Here is a 23,330-nt window from a genome sequence, read left to right on the forward strand (position 1 = left end):
TCACAAAGCGTTCAGTTCTGTTCAGAAACAGCACGATATTTATTTAACATCTTTATATATTTATATATATATATATATAATTCTTTCTGCATTGCAGATTGTGTCGAGTTTTATACATCTCTATTTACAACGATTTAAAATAATTATATTTCTTCTCTGGCAGGTATTTACAAAGTCAATAGTAACTACATTTCACATTTCAACAAGTCAACAGCATGAACCAGCTCAGTAAGACAGTTAAGATAATGGCTTACATGCACCAATAACATGATCTTCAATACGCGCCTTCTTCAGGACTAAGAATGAAGACTTTCCCTGGTCCCCAGGTTAAAGGACATCTACAGCAGAGGTCACGGTTATTAAAAACCTGTTTGGTTTAGTCCTTCAGCAGTACCGAATGTGGAAGGCCTGGGCTCACACCGCAGGCAGGGAGGCTCTGCTGTCAGGAGGGCTCCTCCTGCCCGGCCTGTGTGCCACACAGCGGGCTACGCGCTGCTTACGCTCCTCCTGTGGGATTACACAATGCTAAAGTAGTAAAAATCCTCAGAAACCTTAGTTCAGAGAAACAAACCTGGTATGACGAAAAAGTAAGAAAATAATCTTTTAACCCTTGCAGAATGTTTCTTTTCGCTAGTAAAACGGAGAGCAAGTCCTGTATTCTTACAAGGACAAAAACAGATCAAAAAACTCATTGTCAAGTACAGGAATTACAAATTTAAAAAACGCAGCATGGGGTATATATCAATTTAGTTGTTTGGGTCTTCTAATAGCAAATAAAAGCTACCATAGTAAATCTAAAATGTATTAAGAGTAGCTGAATATTAAAAATCTTTATTAGCTTTTTCCTGGAATCTTCAATATGAAAAAAAGTGTTAAATGACTCTGTTTTATTTAATCATATGGTATTTGTCCATAAATAACCAGCTAGTAATATCCACCCCTAAAGTATGTACTATGTGCAAGAAAACAGAAGTTTTGTTTCAAAGTAATCATTGAACACTGCCACACACACACACACACACCACACACCCCAGTACTAGGAATCTATTAATACTTTGACATGTTGATTTATCCTGAGTGATTGTTAACTCACATCTACTGTATACTTGAAGCCACAAAGTTTTTACTACTTGCATTTTTTATAAACTAATAACATGAAATTCTAGCACAACAACAGTAACTGTCTGAACAGAAAGAACAGTGTCAATAGCCAGTATTTCTGTTACTCCCAAGTACTTCTTTTAGAATAAAGGTAAAAGGTTGCTCTACTTTTTCTGTTTTGTGATCAGTTCTGGGGAGGATGAGGACTCTAACAGAGAGGATTCACTACTGATTTGTAAGGAAGTTTCCATGACAAAGCACCATAGAGACACTTTACCAGCAGATACTTCTAAACAGACATCTCACCTTATCATTTTACCTTCTAAAATCAAAACCTGTGAGAATTCTAAACCACATTTTAAAGCAATTTAAACTTTTGCTCCTGAATAGATTATTAATCACTCATTAAAAAGTTGTATCAGAATGCAAAGAGAGCCTTCTCTCAAACGGCTTCAATCTTACAGACTGTAAAACACTGGGAGCTCACAACCAAGTAGCTGGTCAATAAAACTTGATCTCATCACTCTGCTCATCATGCATAAGCTAAAATGTAGGGCAACGTTTTACTGTACAGATACAAAGCTTTAATATACATTTGTTCCCATCAACAGCTCCTCACAGGAAAACCTTAGTAATTCTTTATGACAGAAGGGATAATTTATGGACCCCTTTTAAATTCAGTTGGTCCCTCAGATACCACCTTTGGTAAAATCTGATGAACACAGTTAAAAAAAAAAAATCAGGCAGAGGTAAGCCTAGAGAAAAAAAAAGTAAAAGGATGGAAGCAAATATTGTATATTTTTTCCCATTAAATCTCAAATATAGATGATTAAATGGGAGAGATTTTTACTAAATCCTTTTCTTGAAGCTGTAAGGTACCCTTAGGACTTGCAGAGCTTACTTCTAAACTTTTAATATCACAGGCCTTGACACTTGACAAACTTACTAGGCAAGCTTATCTAATATGGTTGGCTGTTGTTTTAAAATCTTGTTCCAAGATTTATTTTAAATAAAAACTCATTATGACTATGTGGAAAACCTTGTAAATACCAGTCTTGCAAAATCAACTCATTGTTTTCAGAAACAAACCAAGCTGGTCACACCTCACCACCATCTTCCACCACTGTGGAAGAGGCAGGGAAGTATTTTGTCTCTTCAGATGGTCATGACAGAAATTTTGACAGACTGATACATGTACTCACAACACCCATGTCATGATTTACTACCCCGAATCACCTACAGAAAAGCTTTCAACAGCAAAGTTTATCCAAGTGCCAGTGAGGAAAAAACAAAATTAATGAACAGAGATTAAGGTCCATATGCTCGAAACAAATAGCATTTAAAATTCTGAAGAAAATATAAAATATTGGAAAATTATAAAAACCTAAATTATATTAAAGAATGTGATGCAAGTACAGAGGATGTGGCTTGTTTGCTTAGCATACTTGAAAAGGAGTGATATTTTGCAACTTGAGTCCTGCAATAATCCTAAACAAGAAACTGAAATAAAAGGGGCATGTTTACTCTTCTGATGAAAACTATTCCTATGATATAAATGCTTGTTACAAATGACACCTAGCTAATGGTTTTAATGTTACATAAACATGCCAAGGTAGCAGTATCTTTGGCAATAAGAGAATTTAAGGATGAGATTATTAGATCTACTAACATCAAAGTATTTTTGTTTTGTGTGCAGTACATTCATTCAAACATATTCCGTTGTATTTTCCACACCTCGTCTAGGAATATGACCACAGTACCTATACTGTACAGCTTGATTTTTATGAACTATTCGAAGTTATTCTTGATTCTTAGTCTTCAGATTAATTTAGATTTGTAAGCCAAGATAAACAAAAATGTCTGGTTTGTGACCCAAGTTAAAATGCTGAACACTTATAGGAGATAGCCATTGGTTCATGATAAAATAGGACAAGTTCAAACTCTTAGGTTAAAATACAGCCATAGCATAGAATTATCTATTCCAAAATTAATTTTTCAAAATATAATTCTCTGAACATGTTATACATTAAATATTGAGGAAAATTTCCCTGGAGCTACAATTTTCCAAGAACACTAATAAACTTCTTTAAAGAAGTAGAACAAACCACATAGTATCTGAAGACAAAAAGCAGAGTTGGGGTCACCTTACTGCAGAGCAGCTTTACCACCACTAAGATGCAGGTTTCCCCCTTAATCTTGAAAAATACGTTCCTATTTACATACAGTATACACACAGTTGAGGCAATTGATTGTCAGCACGTGACAAATGTATGTACCTACTCACACACAAGTAAACCTCACATGGTGAGAAAAAACCCTGTCCCAGTAAACTCCAGTATTCATAAGTAGTGCAAATAAATACTTTGTCAGAAAACATCTTTTCTTTTCCCACTATTTTGATGACTTTAATTACGTTAAAGCTAGCAGGCGTATATTGGAAACGCATTTAAGACCAACACACTTGCAATCTACAAATACTAGATCTAACGCTTACTGGCTGCAACACGATGTTCAGCATTACAGAATGAAGCATGCTGTTAAAAAACTTCAAATTCACATCAAAAAGGGGGCTCAAAGAAATCTGCACTTAAAAGTGATACAGAAGTATCCATTTTATGAATTCTTCCAAATGAAAACTAAAGGGATAATACAGCAATTTAAACAGTCATCTTGCAACATTAATTTTAATAGTTATTTTTACTTCCTCACTTTGCTCTCTGCAGAATGAAAATACGGTTCACCTTTCAACCAAAAAGCTGCTGACAATAAATCCCTGAAAAGGATAATCAAGCTAGAGTTCACAATCCCAACATCTTGTATTTTCTTAAAATTACAAAGTAAAAAAAAAAAAATTGTTCCAAAATGGCAGCATATTGTGATGTGTATCAAGGAATATTTCATTTTTCCCTACTGAAATACACGTATACATCAGAATATAGCATCTACCCTTCCTCACCTAAGGATTGCATGTATCTGCATGCATGCACACATACGGAGGGAAAAAATAATAGTGTTCTGCTTCTTGTCCTTTTATAATGCTGCAGCTGCAGTTCAAACATTGTAGAAATCTAAATCTAGTGCCTCAAGTACCAAATGTTCTAAAAGAAGAGACAGCAGAGTGAATTTAGGATAAGGAGGTTTGATTTAAGTCTAAACATTTGTCACAGGTGTCAGAAAAATTTAAGTATGTTTTGTACTTTGTTTAGTATTTAGCATATATAATCAGAAACCCTGCAGATTATTCCTTCCACCCATATCCCAGACACTTCTAATTTTATTTCTGCCACAGCACTTCGGAAGGTACTGAACATAGTGTACAAAGCTTTGCTACGATCTTGACACACCTCAGCACAGCCTGAGACACGTCTAGAAGCACTAAGGACAAACATGACACACTGCAGAGCCTGGTACTACAGCTGGTTTGTAGACACTTGTGATGACTTGATTTGTAAGGTAAATGTTCAACAGTACTTGGCTGAAAAACAACCAAACAAGCTCCCACAACTGGAACACTGAACTAAAAGGGCGATTTTTGAGAAGTCAGAGATGTACCACATCAGCACATAAAAACCATAATTTTTTACAGGGATAAATTTGAACTCTTTTAAAAAAAGACTGATATGGAGTAGGTATATATACACAAGAACAAAACAAAATACAATGAATGAAATTGTAAAAAAAGGCACAAGATCAAAATGAGAAGTGTAAAGATATTTTAAAGGTAGTTTGTCTGAGGTTTTTGCCAATTTGAATTTACACATGTACATTTCACTTCCCTATCTGAAGCCAGTAAAGCTGTCTCACTTTCCTGAAATAGTTTTCATAGTGCGGGACCCCACACAAAAAAAACAGTTTTAAAAAAACGGTTGTAAAATTTGACCTGATGCCAATTTAAGTGTCTTAAAACTTCTGGGGGAATTAATCTAATGACAAAGTAGAGAACCTTGCTAATAAAGAACTTTACTTTTAAAATACTAAAAATAAGTGATAGGAAATTAGCTGACACTCCTGACCTTTTCTTTCCCAAATATTCAAGCAAATTTCCTTTTTTGATACTCTCTACAAAGTATCAACTTGTTACTTCCAGTCATGACTTACCAATTGCCTCCACTAGGAAAATTTTATTTTATCGAGAAGAGTTTAACCATATACAGCTTTTGACATCTTTACAGAAATGTGAGACTTGTAGCTTCATCTCAGCTTTGCTCAGTTCCATCTGTGCATGACTGGTGGTCCTTAAGAATTAATTTCCATTTAGAAACTGTCAGGTTTTCCTTCTGATGAGTCTATTTACTCTTTACCTGAATTTCTACATGAGATGCTTCTAAATTTACTTTATGACTGTATGATATGAAGACTAGGCTACCAAGGTGACTCATCAAATCACAAAAAACCCTTCAAATATTTTAATGATTTTTAATGTAAATTTGAAAAAAAATCTATTTGAAATAAAGCATTAAAAAAAAAAAAAAACAACCCACCAAAATCAACTATCAGCAATACCACACCATGTCATTCATTGTTCTGAATATCTTAAATAGTATCATTCAAAGAGAGCCTGCTGTTGTAACTGCTTACATTTATCCTTCACAGTGACAGTGAAATGAAAGTGCCCACATAAAAACTGTAACTCTCCCCTGTGCGTTTACAGTTTGTAAACTTCCAGGATATCATACAGGACTTAAGCAGAGAGGATGAACTTTCCCCTTTTCTATCAATCCAAAAAGAGACAGAGAGATGGAGAGAGAATGCCAAACATTCTCCAGTGTAACCAGAAATGTGCTTCTAAGCAGTGTTCTCTAACATAAGTACCAGCAAGTGCCCACACACCAGTCACACATATTTGAGGCTTGGCTCAATGGCATGAGTTCTGCATTTTCTAGAGTAGGGCCAATCCACAAAAATAAGAGTTAAAAAACCTCAAAAGATTATATATACCAAGGCAATGAAGTGTGATCCTTCTGGGGGAAAAAAATGACTGTCAGTACCCCTTTGCACAAAGAGCATTGCTAGAAAAGCATTTCACACTGAAGCTTCAATGTTTCTAGCAAACTATTGTCTATCCCTGAGACAGCACCTTGAGAGTATGGTCTGTCTGGACTGCAGGATTCCTCAAATGACTCCATCATTGAATTCAGGGACATTGAGAAAGCAGCTGAAATGGGTGGGGGTGTCCCAACAGCCATGACACAAAAGACAGCAGCCTGAGAAATACTCTTTACCCGAATACACCTTGCAATTCGGTGATCAGCACCTCACAACAACAGCAACAACAACAAAAATGAAGCAGAGCTAGCCATTATATCCTGGGGAAGTAATGTTTCCTTCCCACTTACAAACCAAATTGCTTTAACAGCATGGTGGTGTCTAACTTTTAGTCTAAATGCAGAATGACCCTGTGTCCTGGAGGGGAAGACATGTAACATTACAAATGGCTACAACGCCATTAGAAGTGCATTGTAACCTACATTATCAACCTAGAATCCTCTCTCCGAGGGAAAACAGCTTCTTAATACGCATGTCTCAGTTGCTGAACATCAAAAGCTTCTGGGATAAGAGACTGGGGGCAGTCAAGAAAAAACTACCCCCATTTTAATGAAAAAAGTGCAGTAGGCAACCAGGAGCAGCAATGACAATCCCCTCCCCAGAATTGATTGCACAGACTCAGAGAGGTTCCAAAGTCACACTAGAATCTCTGAGGCACTCCTGGTTCTGAGAAAGACAAGTCAGGATCCAGTAGTCTTTGCAGTACTGCAGACCAAGAAAACAAACCCGTTTCTATTTCTTAACAAAGCCAAAGCATCATCTCATAGGGATCACATTCACCATTTCTGCCGGTGTCTCCAGTCTCACAGTGTTGAAATGGGACTGATCAGCCTACGATGGATTGCACATCACCCAAGGAGAAAGGAAGGCATGGACAAAGGCATACAGTACATTGTATACTGCTTCACAACCATGTTTACAAGGGGGAAGGAGGATGAAGGTGAGGGAGGAATTATTGCTGTTTCAGTAATACAGTATGATAGCTAAACCAAATCAAACAAGATCACAACAGTCAGTATTTTCACACTGTGGGATGATGGTTCATGTTTTGCTTAAGGATGAACTTGCCAGGGATTAAGGGGGAAGAGGGAATACTAAGGAAGGGAGTCGAAGTTACACCTGGGATATCAGCTGCATATTGAAACTCGGAGATCGAGACTGCTTGGTTAGGGGAGCTCCTGGGGAAAGGAGATCTTTACCTTCCCCAGCCTGGCCTAGCCGGTCCTCCTGTAGGCTGATAGTTGAAAACCGATTGGTGTTGCCAGCTGCTAGACTGGTAAAACCCTCTGTACCAGCTCCAGCACTGGAGCCTGCTTGACTGCCATTCACATAGTCAAATGATTTACTGGAGGAAGCACTGGCGGTCCTGATCAGGCCCAAACTGCTGGCTTTTGGCACCACCTGCCCAGCAGGCAGGCTGAGGTGTTTCTTAGTAGGAGTCATCTCCATTATATCTCCATCCAGGTCAGAGGACTGGTGCGTGTACTGCTTTCGAGCTACTGAATCTCGAGGGCTCTCGTTGGACTTTGCTGCAGAAGAGGTTTCTTTCTCCTTGGTGGAACGCCCACTTGCTGTTTTCCTTAAGCTGCCCTTTTGGGATACAGAGGATACAGGTTTGGTCCCAGCTGGCTGACTGCTGAGAGAAGCTCCCGATGAAAATCCTTCATCAGCATCATTAAGGTTCACAGACTCCTCTCTTCCATTTACACCTTCAGTATCTATTAAGAAAAAAAGAAGCAACCCAAAAACCCCCAAACCAATCAGAAAACACAGAAGGCATTCAAGTTACATGAAGACAAAGATGTGCACAGAATGTCAAAACAAACCTCATTTGCTAATCCACTTGGATTACACTTGCCTAAATTTTTTTTATTCTCAGCCAATTTTCCTGCCATATTTAGCAGAATAATAGAGAGTAACAGGAAGTGCTCACTGAGCTTGTCTGGCCTTTCATCTCTAACACTCTTATCAGTCAGAATACTGGTCCCAAACTTTGTCTAAAAACAAGAATTGGGCCCCATTTGGTTAATTTGTTTTAGCTTGGTCTGCAAATACTGTTACCCATTCTCCTTCGACGTGTCGTTAAAAAAAAAAACAAACCAAAACAAACCCACCACTCTTTCAAACTATTGTTATCCTAGTCTGAGGCAAGATCTAAGGATCTCCTCTAGTCAGAGTAAGTTCTGGTGAGTGCTCAGTAAGCTTCAGAATTAGGCTACTTCCTAGGCTAGCAATCACCATATTCCATAGAGGTAGAAGGCTTCTCTTGTGTGTAGCTGGCACTTGGAACAATGTGACTTGATCTCTCTATTGGAGATTAACCTAATTCCTAGTCCTCTCTTCTCTAAAATTCAATCCTCCCTGAATTTACATCAATCCCATCCAGGTGCTTCTACCATATTTGCTTTTATCTTAACATCTACATTTTTCAGAGAAAAAAAAATAAGGCAACCTTTGCACTAAGAGAAATTAAATCTCTGAAACACTTTGTTACAGAAGAGGTGCTGTGCCTTTGACTGGAATCTCGAAGAGCAAATAAAAGCATTACAATATTTTTCTTAAATCCTTATTTTTAGGCTATAATATGATAATATAATATGCACACAAATGCTTTTTTCTTTTAATCTTATTCCAGTCTTTTCTAAGCTCCAAGTTCTCAGAAGTTATAGTTTTAGTAGAAAACTGAGCAGTATTTAAATTTCAAAACTGAAAATGGAGCTACAGTTTTTGCTCCATATATCTCATTTCAATGAGAATAAGGCATAAATTTTCAACATGTCAACAAAAAAGGAGTCACTCAGGCTATAAGAATTTTTCTTTTCTCTGTAGAAGCTGTAGAATCTGATTATTTGGAAGAAATACAGATCCAGACCAGCTAAAGCTGCTCTGGTGCTCTCCTTTTAAGACTGTTCAACCCAGCTTGCCACCAAATAAACATGTTTAAATCTTTTTTGTGGTATGGGAAAAACATGGTGGCAAGTACCTGAGAGAGTCCAACATTTGAGTGGAAGCTCATCCTCTCATGCTGAGTGTTAGCTAAGGAACATTTTACATCATGGCAAAAAGAACAGACAGAAAGCTTTTGGTGTTCTTGCCACCTCTGTGTAGTAGGAATACAGCCTGATCCAACTGCACATTTCTGAGGTGTAATGCAAACCCAAAACTTCACAGGGAGTACATTCCTCTGTACATTTACTACTTCTTTTCAAGCAACTTTGTCTTGGAATTACCATTACTGTGTATCAGCTTACAAAAAATCTTTAGACATCTCCAAATCAGAGCACTCTCAGCCTCTCTCAAAACAATGCAATGAGAGATGATTCTGTAGTTCTCAATAGTTCTATTTGACTCATTAGCCTCACAGAAGCAGAAAAATAATTTGGTTCATATTACTGCAGTCTTCCTTGGTTAGGCCTTTTGCCTTAGAAAAAGGAGCTCCTTAGATTCCCGGAGCAATTATTGAAATGAAGGGTGCATCACTTGCCTTAACTTCCCATAACCCATATTTAAAATGCATGTACTTTCCCCACTTCCTGACTACCCTGTTTGGTCAAACTAGGCCTTCCTCTTCTCCTTGACACATACCTGTCTTTTCTTACAGATTATAATATAGTGATCTATTTTATCCCCAATCCACATTGACATTCCCCCCTTCAACCTTCCCACACACAGTCAAGGTACTGATAAAAATCAGACATTACTGGACCATACCAAATGCAAGACCACTTTTTCAATTAACCAACATTTATGTTTCTTGATAAAACCATGCAAAGCTGGATGAAAGCATGTTCAGCTACAAGCAGCAAGAGAAGCAGCTGAAGCCCCCTCTCAAGCCCTTATTCAATAGAAAGATGTGGAGCTTGTAAAAAGGTGTCTCCAGACAACATTGCTAAGTTTTTTACTATTACAAGAAGATCAGTACTTTTCAAAGTTTTTGTTAAAACATTGCTGAGTAAAAGAAGGCTAAAGCACATGTCCTATTCAGGGACAGTGAAGCAGGGTAGTTACACTGAAAAAGTGGCATTTTATGCACAGGGTTTAAAGATAAGACTGAGAGGGGCTGTTGAAAGCTTTTGGATGCTGCAACTATACAGAGGCCCAAGCTGCTCAGCAGTGCTCAAAAATAAAGAAGATAGAGAAGATAACATGCAAAATAGTTTCTGTCTAGTCAGAACCACATACTTACAGAAGTTCCCAATGGGGTTAAAATAATTCTGCAAATACATTCTTTTTTTAATACATCTTATTTTTCCTCTAAAAACTGCCCTCAGAACTGTTTGAGTCCTTACATACTCTGGGAAGGAAAACAGGATGATCTAACAACAAAGTTTTCTCTCTTTTGTTTGTTTTTGGTTTTGTTTATGTTCCAATAGACCAATAAGACAATTTCAAAAGGAAGCAAAAACTAAAACTCTATTCCCTTCCAAATACCCTTTATTTTAAGGCCAAAAGAGAAAGAGACACTGCAACCCAATAGAAACCATATCCATTGCATTACAGTGTGTATTTAGGACTCTCACTGTTCCTTATAAGAACAAATCTGTCCCCAAATAGTTTATTTGTGCATATACACAACTAGTACTTTACATACAGACTCAGTGTTCTCCACTGACCCAAAATAGTGCAGCTGCAGCCACTCAGAAGCAGAATACCTCATACTGCATTACTGAGTCATTCCTGAAGTCTTATCTTTTTCTACTTAAGGGGTCAAAACACTGATCTGAAGAAGGGGTTTTATGCATCTTTTTAAAACTACTTTTAGCATGTTTATCCTTCCTATACCTGAAGATTGGTTAGTCACTAGAAGTAACCAGTCTCTCCTTGTGCTATTTGACATCAAACTGGTATTTATGAGAGGGAATTTTCTGGCTGAAGCTTTCTGTGAAATCAGTGTCAGAAAACAAACAGGACCCCTGGATATACACCCAGAATTTTACATTGATAATCAAGCCAAACTCTTTTCCTTGGCCTTCTCCAAGATGCTATCAGCTGGAGAACTCAGATTGATCAAGAATGCAATTATACACTGCTGATTTTACAGAAGTAAATGGTATTCAATCCATTTGTATTGAAGTAGAGAATGTGGAATGATGCCTTATCCAATAATATGCCAAATTATATCAATGGCTTCAAACAAGACTAAAATGGATCATTTTTATCAACTTCTCTTCCCACTTCCTGTCTGTCCCAGAAGGTTCTCTGCAGCTCAGGACTTCTCTATATCCTTCAGGTCATGCACATGCAAAGAGTTAAAAAACGGAGTAGGATCAAGTGAAAAGTGCATTTAAGAGAAGACAGGATCATTTACTGAGCATGCTCAAATTCATAATGCACCAAGTAGATTAGAAACCTGCACTAAGTATTATTATGCCACTCTCTTCTACAGAAGCATGAGATCTTAATTATTATTTGATAGCAACTTTCTTTAAGTGTGTAATAGTTCTGTGATAACACTACATTGAAGTGTCCAAATTCTCCAGATTATTGTTTCTTGAAGAAAAAATCTGAAGAACAAATGGAGCTCATGTCTGAATGTTCAAATAAATCTCATTTATGATCAACTATTATCCTTACACAGGCTGGAAACACCAAAGGAATGTTCACATAGAGAAGAAGGCTTAAGATAGGAGAGTACTTGAAAATATGTTCAGCTAAATCTGTAAAAAATTAATTCTCATCCTCAGGAGAAATCATGATTCAAGTTCAGTACTTGAAACTATGTCTTTCATCAAGGAAATCATCTTTACTCAAAAGTAGATGAACTTACGTAAAATAAAAATCTACCACCTACTCTATCTGCTATTCTTGGCTGCCAAGCAGACCTCAGAAGCCCTACAGCACTTGTGTGGACAGCACGACTGAGAAAGAAAGCAGTAATTGTTTCTAAAGTTTTTAGAAACATGACAACCTCATTTCTTCCTGAAAACACAAAGCACTTTTTTGGTGCTTGTAGAGCAGCCAGCTCTAAATGAGTTGTACATATATGAATTTCCAATCAAGGATGACTGACAAATAAAACATCATTAACTGTATACCTGTTTTAGATGGGCTTGACTTTTAATGGCAACAGGAAACTTCATTATTGGAAATTTTAAAACTGCAGACTAACAAGACACTATTTTAACTAAAATGGAGCCAAATCCATTTATACTCTGTACTGTCTACTTTTCAGGACTAGATTCATGTTCATCTGGTGCATACTTTTTCTTCTTAATATCAGATTAAACATGCTCAGTAATAGAAAGTTTCCAAGCAATCCCAAAGCTCTTGGATATTACCCCTGTCTTTTTTTTTGTGCCATGCCAAGCAGTGTTTCACCACACAGATGCAAGCCACAGGCCAGCCCACATGATAACAAAAGGTAGTTCCTGACCTGATGTTAGGTATATAGGGGATGTGTGTATTGCAAAGAAAGCTAATACACCCTGGGATAGCGGAAACACACACTAGAATGGAAAGAAGTTCTGCTTGGGGATAGGGAGCCAGGATCCTCCTCCAGCAACTGCCTCACTGACTTCTGCCTCCTCATCTCTGTCCTACCCTCTGTTGTGGCTGCTGCCAAGGTGGGCTCCGGGAAGCCATGCTCAGGGGTCCTGCGCATCAGCACCTCCCCCTCTTGCTCACGTTTGATCCCTAGGTCTGTGGAGCCGTGTTGGATCGGTGAGCCAGGAATGCTTGAGTCAGCCTCGATTGAGAAGTCAAAGCCATCTGGGATTCAACACATAACATTTTAGCGCTTTTCTATTCCTTTCTTGGCATTCCAACCCAGGCAGGGAAAATAGAAAGTTTATGCAGACACGGAACAAACACAAAATGCTACCCATGCTTAGTTAAAAGTGGTGAGAACATCCACAGAAAGGGAAAGGCGGGCTGTACTGTAGACCAGAGACCAGCAAATGAATAGAATGGCAACTACAGTGAAGACAAACACGACGCAGAGTCCTGAAAACAGGAGACAGCTACTTGTTGTCCTGGACATCCTGATTCAGTCGATGACCAGAGGTCATCAAATCCTTTCACATGTGACCAAGAAGAATAATAAAAAATAAAAGGGGAAAGAAACGTACCCCAGGAAAATACGTAATTCCTGTTTTCAGACTTTTTACTATCAGTTGATGCCTACGTTATTCTCCTTTTTACCTTCATTGATTTATGCAGCTTTTTAAAACTTATGTTTTATACATGAAGTAACAAAGCTTTAAAAGTAGACAAAGTGATTTCAAAGCAAGTTTTTTGCTACACCTACACTGAAGATGTCATCACATCAAGGTAAAGATCATTACTTTTTTTTTTTCTTCATACAGTCAAGCACGCTTCCCTACAATCTAAGTACTCATTGAGGAAAGACTAATTCTAAATTATCCAAACCTGTTTTGTAGCCCCCCAAAAAACTGGTTCATATGATGGTAGGTGTGATCAGTTTTTCTGCCATCAGTAGCTTTAGACAGCTGGAATCCTATTAAGGTCTGGACGTTAGCATTCATTCCCTGAGCTATTTACAATGGGAGGCTGTTGAGTTTTAGTGCAGATTAAACAAAGAACTCAAATTCTAAGCTACACTTTACCCCTACACTTTCATACTATGTTACATGGAGAAAAAAGAAGTCTTATTAAACATTTTCCAGTTTCTCCATTTCCTCATCGACCTCACATTTTATCACAAAATCAAAACCAAAACAAACACCCAAAATATTCATGCAGTGCTCTGAAGATGTAAGATACTATATACTATTATGGAGTATCACTTTCAAAAACAAACAAACAAAAAGCCCCCCCAAAGCTCCGTAAACATTCAAACTCAGAAGCCAGATTACAGTGATGATGGTGACTACAGTACATTGTAACATGTGCTGCTGGCAGAGAGCTCACCTTCTCTCCTCCAGCGATGACGACGGATAGAAGCTGTTGTAATAGCACTCCGAGAAATCCTTGGAACTGTTGGAGTAACTTCTACTTTCAGTACCTTCTGGCCTTCTTGTGAGGCATCAGGAGCATCAAAAGGCAGCGAATTCTTCATGGCATTTGCAACCTAAAACAAAAGTAAGATGCTGTACTACTACTGTCCTTGATTGCACTAATGGCAATATTGGATCTCTTGCTGGATACAGTCAGGGGAACAAGCAAGAATTGGTAATTATGCCAGATTCCCCTCAAGATGGGTGACACCATGCCCAGGATTCAAAGTTGATTACATGGAAAAGCTCATCACAAACTCTCAAAACCAGAATTAATTTTCTTCATTTTTTTGCGGCAACTTATTCTGTTCTATCTTTGCCATCTGTAGTGACAGATGTTAACAACACATACAGGAAAGTCTCCATCCAAAAGAGACTGCAATATGACAAGGCAAATACCATTTATGTTTTATGACAAGAGTGTCAATAAAACTAAGTCACAGCCCAAACCAATGCAAACAGCCAGTAGCTTTATGCACAGGGGGACAAGACTGGTTTCTACCACACCTTTCCCCATACCACTCCTCACCCTTCCCTAAAACCAACCCCAACAGAACCTAACCAAGGGGATTAGACTGCAGGTACTTGCAAGATTTATTCAGGAAAAAAAAATTTGCAACCTAAGCAATGAGCATCAAGTTATTAAAATACACTCATCTTTATTAAACCTAGTTTTTTTAATGTAAAAGCCTATTATAAAGTCAGAAGTTGTTTTGCAGCTTTCAGGAGAACAAGTAACTTCTTTTGGCTTTGATGTTTTAATTGCTTCTTTAAGTTTCCCATAAAATGCCTTTGGGATTAGAAGTTTACTTTAAAAAAGACAAAAACAACTTTCGGTAATGTTTCTTACTTTACAAGTAAATTGTCCAACAAAAGTGAATTTGTGTACCAGCTCCAGAAAAGCAAACTGGATCTCTATGGCAGGTGCAGTATCAACAATAACAAAGCTGATGCACACAATGTATTACTTTAAGCTTCAAAATCCCCCCCCAAACCACAACCCATAAAATGAACACACCTTGATTTTCCAAAATCTTCTACTCACTGGACTTGCTACCTTTTGAATAGATACCCTTGTCAGTATACCAAAAAAAAAAAAAAAAAAAAAAAATCTACAAACTCATAGCGAAATACTTCTGCAGCATGACCAGAATCATGACAGAGCATTTCTGCTTGTTGAACCTTTTAACAGCTGGCCCTTTCTAGCAGCACAAACTGTACTTCTGGGGACTGAGGAAAACCATATGGAGATAAAAATCAATGCAACAGTAAATCTTTGAAACAATCTAAACAACCAGTCTGAATGAGTCACAGTCCTTGTCTGACAAAAACACCCTCAAAACCACGATCTTTCAGGATGCAAAAACACTTGCTCACGATGTCTAATCCAGCACTGAAAGGCAGGAAAACAAACACAGCACAATTCAGACTTGGCAAGCCAAGTCTGCAGCTATCACTGACAAAGGAAGGCTGGTTTCAGGCCAGACATCCACTCTTGCCTACCAGAAAGGAGCTCTACGAGAAGGATGTTCAATAAGAGCAATAAGTGCATCAATAAAACACATTGGATAAAGCTGCTGTCACAATAGGGACTTGCTGATCCATAGTTCCTGTGCACTGGACTTGGAAAGGCTCTGAACATTGGGATTTCTGTCTGGAAAACATGCAGAACTCCTTGTTCAGAGGAAAAGACTGACCGGAACCAGTCTGCTCCCCAGGTCCAAGGTGCCACTAATTTTGACACTTGGTGATGAGTTTGTCTCTGGAGAAGCTCTGAGGTTTCCTGACCATTACCCAGTGTTTGTTAACAGAAATACTTTTCTTTAACCAGAAAAGGCCTTTCCCTTGTGTTACTTCTTGCCCTTTCCACTGCAGTGTCTGAGTACGAGTGACAGATTCATAGGGACACTTCTACATTACAGATATTTCATAGCTTTCTGATGCTGTTTTTCCATTTGGGTTTTTTTTTAAGCTTAGGTGTTTTTTTGTACAGGCAATAAAACCATATGTAAATAACAGCATGGATCTACTAAATGGTAAAAAAATGTTTCCCCAAGAAACAAACACAGGGATCATGATGTTTCTCATTGTAATGATGACTGATGGCATTCCCACAATTACAAAAATAGGTACTTAAATACAAGTATCTAAAAATAATCCCAATATGGGGAGGGGTTGCCTGAATATTAAATAGACTTCAAAGAATTTGCTGCTCTTAGGAAATCCTAGGCAGAAGCTGAGCTTAGAAACTGACCTGTGAAGCATCTCAGATGATATTTATTTGGTGCTAGTAGTTTTAGGTTTAAGATATAGAATTTATGCTGCTAAATTATACACATGTCCTGAAGAATGCAAGTAGGCCAAAAGACTCCAATCTTTGAAAAAGTCAAACTGCTTGAATATATAGCATTAGGGTAAAGACTTGCATTTAATTTTTTAAATAAAATGGACAATTTCTTATAGCTTCTTTTAAAAAAATGTTAGTAAAACATTTTTTAAAGGAAGCAAGCAGTAATGAGAGTATTAAAAAACTTCAACTCCCCCAATAAGGCCTGCATGCATACGCAGGGAAATCCTGACAATCAGGAAGGGATAAAAACTGGTGATGTCATGATGTCACCAAACAACAGGGTGGAGAATCCATAGGAACTCTGGAAAAAAACCTAAGACATTCTAGAAGATTCTTACAACCAGAAGTAATCTCAAAGGACAAATTGATTAAAAATGAACAATGAAAACTAAAAATTGTCATATCATTAAGTTCCAGATCCTCCTACACACTTTGCAAATGTAGTAGTTCGATAGGATGGCCCAATTCAGCAGGTTCAATATTTAATTTAAAGCTTTCAATCTAATGGAGTGATGAGTCATTTCCAAAAGGAACCAACTGTTATAATAACTCAATGCATAGCAGGCATTTTAAATGCAGCAGTGTCAGAAAGCCTGTAGATAAATTTTACAGCCAATATTAATACATTTGGAGAATAATTTTATGCAATTTAGTTCAGAAAAGAGTGATCTCAGATTGCCACATAAAAAGATTTTTGCCAATCTGCTCCTTTATGTCAGTTATGTAAAAAGCAATGACATTTTCATTTTACTGCTGTTAGTTCAGAGGAGGACTAAAGGCTTCTGGCCACAGTTCTGATGCAGAAACTGAAACAGCAATCTAATTTACTTTATTCCCCTTAATTTTCCTCCTCCTTTTAATTCTCATTCCTATATCTGACAAAAATTTCCCCTCTCTTTCAACCTTCTCACCTTCCCAATCACATCCACCTGCTTCCAGCCCAGTTTCACCACTTTCCCCATTTCTCTTCTCTCTTTTCATGATTGGAACAGCAAATACAGTGAAAACCAGAGAACTCCTCACCCCAATCAGAACTACTCCATTTTATTGCTGTTCCTCCAAAGAAGGTAAAGATTAAGATCTGTGTGACTTTTATCAAACAAAATCTGGCATTGACTCTGGGATTAGAGCTCCTTTTCACTTTCACCTGTATCCTGCTGTTGCTTTCTCTACTTTGTTATCAGTAAAAACCCACAGTTTACTCTCAACCCTGATGAAGGTCTAGAAGCAAAGAAAACACCTTTCTGGCAACCAACACCCTATAACATACAACTATTCAGTTAAGCTTCTTTGAACCACTCATCAGTAGCTTATGTCAAAACAACACACATTATGAGCCAGCTGTAATATATTAGCAAAATCCTAGCTTTCAGTCTCACTGAGGCCTGGAAGATCCCAACACCCTGGCTTAATACTCAGTGGAAGAAGCAGAATATAAAAAGCTATGTTGCAAACACCAGCTGCTAACAAATCACTTGCGTTTGATAGTGCAGTGAACCATACAAAAGCTTTCATTACCAGGCCACTTCAGAAACACATCCATGCTCCTCTTAACCAAACCCACAAATTACAAGGGATTGTTTCTTACCAGCAGGGGCTGGGAGTAGAGTTCAAGCTGAGCTCTGTAAATTATGTCCTCCAATACCTCCTGGCCAAGCTCCCACTGACCATTATATCTAAAAAGTAAAGACAGATATTTATCTTCCACATCTTATGAAAACAAACTTGTCCCTTTTTCTGCCCAAATCCACCTTTGTTCTTCTCACCTTACCTAGAAAATTCATCAACTGTATGTACACCCTTCTTTTACATTCACTTCTTTTAACACTACAATGTATTTTATTACCGTGTCAGTGTAACAAGAAAGCTGTTCCATGTTCTCTCCAAACAAGACAAAACTGATGCCATAATCAGGAAAAACTTTAAAAGAATGAGGTCAATATGCAAATGTTAATGCTACTTAGCCGACCTCAGTTTGCACCAGAAATGTATTTTCGCTACTTCAGATGCTACTGACATTTAAGAGGTCTGCATTTCATCAGTTTATCTTGGCATCCAAGCTCATTATGCTTGTGAACAGAAGGTATCTGTGGTAATAGCAAGGTGGAGAAAGCTGAAATCAGAAGCCTAACTCTCTTCAGCACCTACTGCTGCCCCTTCATCACCTAATTCAGAGCTGAAAAAATACTTTCAAATTATCTGCTGGCTGAATAAGCAAGTAATGGGAAATATGGTAATCAAGTACAAACTTGTATTATGAGTCTAACTACTTTTTTTCAGTTATAAAACAAGTGGCATTTATATTTTACTTCATGTAAAAGCAGACCTTTCTCTTTAAATAAGAAAGCCCTGTCCACCTACATGGCATAGTAGACACCTGTGAGCAGCTGCACCATGAAGTCAGGGTCTAACACCACTCTACCACAGTGCTCTTTCCAGCGTTTCTCATGCTGCCGTGGAAATCCACTCACACACAGCCTAAAAACAAACCATTACAAGGAAGTATTAACTCCACAAAGACTACAAATGTCTTCATATCACAGAGATTTTAGTTATTTTAGAATTTTTTTAATACAAATACACAATATAGAACATTCTTATGTTGCATTCCTAATCAGTAGAGCAGTTTTGTAGCAGTGCCTTGATAGGTAGCTTGCTGATAGTCCAGTGTTACTCCCATGTCGCCAGCAACTCCACCTACTTTCCTCAAATCATAACCAGCTTCTAATGGTGGCAAGAAGTTCTCTACTACCAGGCAGGAGACTCTCCCTAAAACCAATTTTCTTACAAGGAAACATTTCAGTGGTACAGAAGGGAAGTACATCACCTCCCATCTAATGTATGATGACAGCATGCAGTCACCTTATACATAAAGTCAGATAACACACACACCGTAGTCTTGAGAACTGCTCTCAGCTGCCTTCTAAGAAATATTTCTGACCCTTGAAAAAGGGGCCTGCATTCCCATATACTGCCTGCATAAAAACCAGGAAAATTTATTATATCCTTATTGCATCAGTTTACTATCTGAATCTTCATGGAAGCAACACATGGCCACTGATACACAGCAACTGTGGCACTGTCTCCAAAACAACAGAAACCCCTTGCATATAAAATGTCTTGCTTCTCTACTCAAAGAACAGATTTAATTTTCAGATGGAAGAAAATGACACATATTTGGCAAATTTAGCATAGCTACAACTCAAGTGAAAATGATGGAAGCATACCAAGAACCAATCCATCCCCGTCAGAAAGCCTTTTCTTTATTGGATGAAGATTTAAAAGTCTAGAGGACCCTGAAGACTACTTCAAAGGCAAATGTCTCACCTGGAGCCCATTGTACAAAGTGACTGGTAAGAAGAAGCAGGCATGTAGACAATAGCTGAATTGTAGCACAGCATAAGAAAGCTCAGCACCTCAAACCTGAAAAGAGAAGAGCAAAATCTTGCATTGTTTATATTCTTAATATTTCACTGAAATTCAACACAAGAAATCTGCAATTCAGTATTAAAAAAAAACCTCACAGGAGAAAGTGTTGGAAGTAAACACACAAATCCTTTAATCCTCTTTCATTATAATTCACTAACTTGAAACAGGCTATCAGTAGTTCACTATAAACACTTAAGTTTATTATTCTGAAAATCTGGAAAGCCCTAAGCATATGCAGTAACTATGAAGGAAACAAGATACAGAAAAATGTTTGGACAGTTACAGAAGTGGAAATGTCTGCAATGCATTCAAAATTATTTTATCAGCTTCCCCAGGGCTGTCTTTAGACACAGGTAAAGCCAGCAGTCATTAAACAGCAGGGCAAATTCCCTCACTCCTGGTTCTGTCTATCCACTTAGCTCCATTCCCTTTTTTTTTGGGTAGAAAAAGGAGTCACAGCCCCTGATCCAAAGCTGAATTTTGTTATGCTTACAGGAAAAAATGAACAGACAGCCATAAAACCAAATATATTCTTTGCAGCCACAGAAATGAGAGAAGCTATTTGTCAAAATTAACTAGCAGAAGAACATAGAAGGATGGAACAAAGAAAAAGAAAATTACACCTCAAAATTACTAAGATTGTTCTCTAGATTTATTTCCGAGCACTTAATGCTGAGAAAGGACTGATCACGAAATATTTTTGTTTTGTTTAAGGTCTTTTCTCCCTAGTAAAAAGCCTTTAATACAAAGAATACATCCACCTACCGGTTCTGTGCCGTGAAGGTTTCTCTCTGAGGATGAAGATCACTGTAAACTACCCTGATAAGATCATGCTGACTTAATGCTCCTTCAGTTAAAGCCATGGATCCAATGGTAGAGGGCTAGAAGTAGGTGATGGAAGAAGGAAGGAAAGAGGGGGAGAAGTTAAGTTGCAGGTAAACACTCCCCAAAAGCACTAAAACTCCCAACTACCTAAGGCAAAAGACACACCTACTTTGTGATACGTAAAAATGAAATTACTCCAGAATACAGTAAATCTAAAAAGATTACCTAGTTTCATTGTAATAAAGTTTACACACTTACAAGTAATACAGTAGGTGAGAGCAAGTTTCAACTTTGATTCTTATATATCCATGTAGAGTAATCACACAGACCTTTTGTCCAGAAACAGTAGTGAAAGAAAAACACAATTCCAAGTTCTAACTGAACTAAGGAAGAGTTAGAAGGAAGACTACTTTTATACTAACATGTAAGAGGCAAAAAAACCTAGTTGCAACTACAACATAACTAGCTCTATTAAAAGTGGGCAGTCAGCAAAGATTTTTTAACATTTATATTCCTGTTCTCTTACAAATTCTATTGTGTTCTATTATACTAACTGCAAGCTACAGACATTAAGAACTTACTGCAACAAGAGGCATCTAAAATGGCCTGTGACATCAAATGGATCCAATTTCCATTCCTCTAATAGATCCAATTTTAATTTAGCACAGCAGCTCTCTTACCTCATGATATATTGAGGGTTTTGATAACGAAGGGATGGTGAAAGACAAAACTTTGTTGTTTCCATCTTTGTCAGCAATTTCCTGTATTAAAAACAAAACCAGAACTCAAACAGAAGGAAGGAGATAGGAGTTGGAATAACTTTCAGCTCTTAGAAGGAATTTAACAAATAAATTAGATGTCCTGATCCGATAACACTATTAACACCCCAAGGACTTTGTGCATTTGCAGAATATCAACAATATCCACATACATATTTATTAAGTGGGAGAAGAACTCTATCACAAACTGCTCTGCAGAATTCGTGTGCAATACTGAAAAAACCCCAGCACTGGATCCTTGATGACTAAGACTAAAGATACTGACACAGAAGGGCTGATGAGTCACTTGCTGACAATGGGTAGTATTTCATAATAAATGTGCCACAGAGAAAAGGTGAAATCAAGGGGACTGGCAAAGTTTTCTCAGGAGGAATCACACACAGTGTTTTCTTCAAAGCCTTCCAAATTGGTCAGATTTTGTAGTTGCTAGGCTACTACATAAGCAAATCCTGCAGTTTAAAAAGAAAATATACTAGGAGCAATTACATAAGACTACACCAAAAAGGAGTTTAAAATCTTGCCTTTGCACTTCGTACAGCAAATTTTCAAACAATAAGCTCCAGTCATTCCAGTTTATGTAAAAGTTTAGCCCAAGGTAGGTCAGTATTTGTAGCAGGCTTCAAGGATTACAAGAGGAGGATGGCTGACAGAATTTGTCAGAACACAAAAGATTTATTTATCCCTTTCACTTTCTAAGTATTTAGAAAACAATTTCACTCTCGGTATATGTGCAGAAAAATACCAGCTTCATTAAAGATAAAAAATAGTGTAAGTCACTGTTCATTTTGAGGTCTCTTTCTGAATGTGGAGAGAATGGAGAAATTACTGTCCTTACAAAATATGAATCACCTACGTGACTTTCACCTGAACTGCAAAACATTCATGAAAAAAGGGAGAAAACACAAATGTGCTACTTCAATCCAATAAACAGTAGCAAAAAAAAATCCGTTTCCAAAGAGTTTCCAGTGGTTCTTCCTATCAGGACAAATCTAAAATAACTAGATAGTCCAGTTGACAGAGCTGATCTAGAGACAAATAACTAGAATACATTTTATTTTTAAAGAATCACAGTTTGGCTATTCTGTGTCTTACATGTAGAGATACAACCCTAAATTTAAAGGGTTTACAACATTAGAGAGAAGGATGATAATTCAGTAGAGTATGTTTTAAGGTCCTATACCACAGAAATTCCCACTAGAGAACGTCTCTTGTAGCAGTATTGCTGAATTTATCAAACAGCCTCATAACATTATAAAAGTAAACATTTCCAGGCTAGGGTAAGGATGTAAAAAACTGCTTTTACTCAACAGGCAAATTTAATAATTTACAGTTGCTTTTACTTATTCTTAAAACCACAGTTCCCCTCAAGACAATTACCTGACTCAAAAGTACACACACATGTATCTGAGTGCTCACATGCAGAGTGGCCTCGCCTTCAAACTACCCTCAAAAAGGACTCGTTCAGAGTACCTGGGAGGGCAGGGGAAATGACACATCAAGACTGACTAAGCATATGAGCCTGACAATCATAAAAAAATCGTATTTTGCAACATTAAGGAGGCCTACCTAATTTCATTACAAACAGAAGTATATAAAAGTTTGAGAAAGCCTATGAGATGATCCTTTTGGGTGAAAATGCTTTTTCCAGAAAAGCTAACTATAAATTTAAAAAAAATTTTGCAAACACATCTTTACTAAACCTTCATTACATTATGCTTTTTTCCTCATATTAAATACACTTTCCTTGAAGTGCATTTTAATTTAAAAGATGTTGTTCCAATAATTTACTTTATTCCCAGCGGTCAGTGATGCAAAACTTCAGATCAAAGCTTTCCTCAGCCATTC

The 23,330-nt window shown here is 37.6% G+C and overlaps 2 protein-coding genes across 4 annotated transcripts in view; both read right to left on the reverse strand.

Moving 5' to 3' along the window:
* Positions 1 to 23,330, reverse strand: part of LOC136363407 (hyccin 2) — a 68,339-nt gene that overhangs the window by 17,997 nt on the left and 27,012 nt on the right. Inside the window, exons 7-13 of one of the 2 annotated variants that reach the window (XM_066322607.1) lie at positions 21,387 to 21,467; positions 20,647 to 20,762; positions 19,780 to 19,875; positions 18,814 to 18,930; positions 18,041 to 18,128; positions 14,017 to 14,176; positions 11 to 7,865 (exon numbers count right to left, since the gene is read on the reverse strand). In XM_066322607.1, the coding sequence (XP_066178704.1) occupies positions 7,261 to 7,865; positions 14,017 to 14,176; positions 18,041 to 18,128; positions 18,814 to 18,930; positions 19,780 to 19,875; positions 20,647 to 20,762; positions 21,387 to 21,467 (1,263 nt within the window). In that variant the 3' untranslated portion in view covers positions 11 to 7,260. Of the gene's footprint in view, positions 1 to 10; positions 7,866 to 14,016; positions 14,177 to 18,040; positions 18,129 to 18,813; positions 18,931 to 19,779; positions 19,876 to 20,646; positions 20,763 to 21,386; positions 21,468 to 23,330 lie in introns of those variants that run through there. The other variant, XM_066322609.1, reaches the window with a different exon arrangement.
* Positions 19,094 to 23,330, reverse strand: part of TRAK2 (trafficking kinesin protein 2) — a 112,527-nt gene continuing 108,290 nt past the window's right edge. For both annotated transcript variants that reach the window (XM_066322605.1, XM_066322604.1), the window contains one exon: positions 19,094 to 19,104. The gene's annotated coding sequence lies outside the window, so the exon portion shown is untranslated. The remainder of the gene's footprint in view (positions 19,105 to 23,330) is intronic.

Source organism: Sylvia atricapilla, chromosome 7 (genome assembly GCF_009819655.1).
Source record: "Sylvia atricapilla isolate bSylAtr1 chromosome 7, bSylAtr1.pri, whole genome shotgun sequence".
Lineage (NCBI taxonomy): Eukaryota > Metazoa > Chordata > Aves > Passeriformes > Sylviidae > Sylvia > Sylvia atricapilla.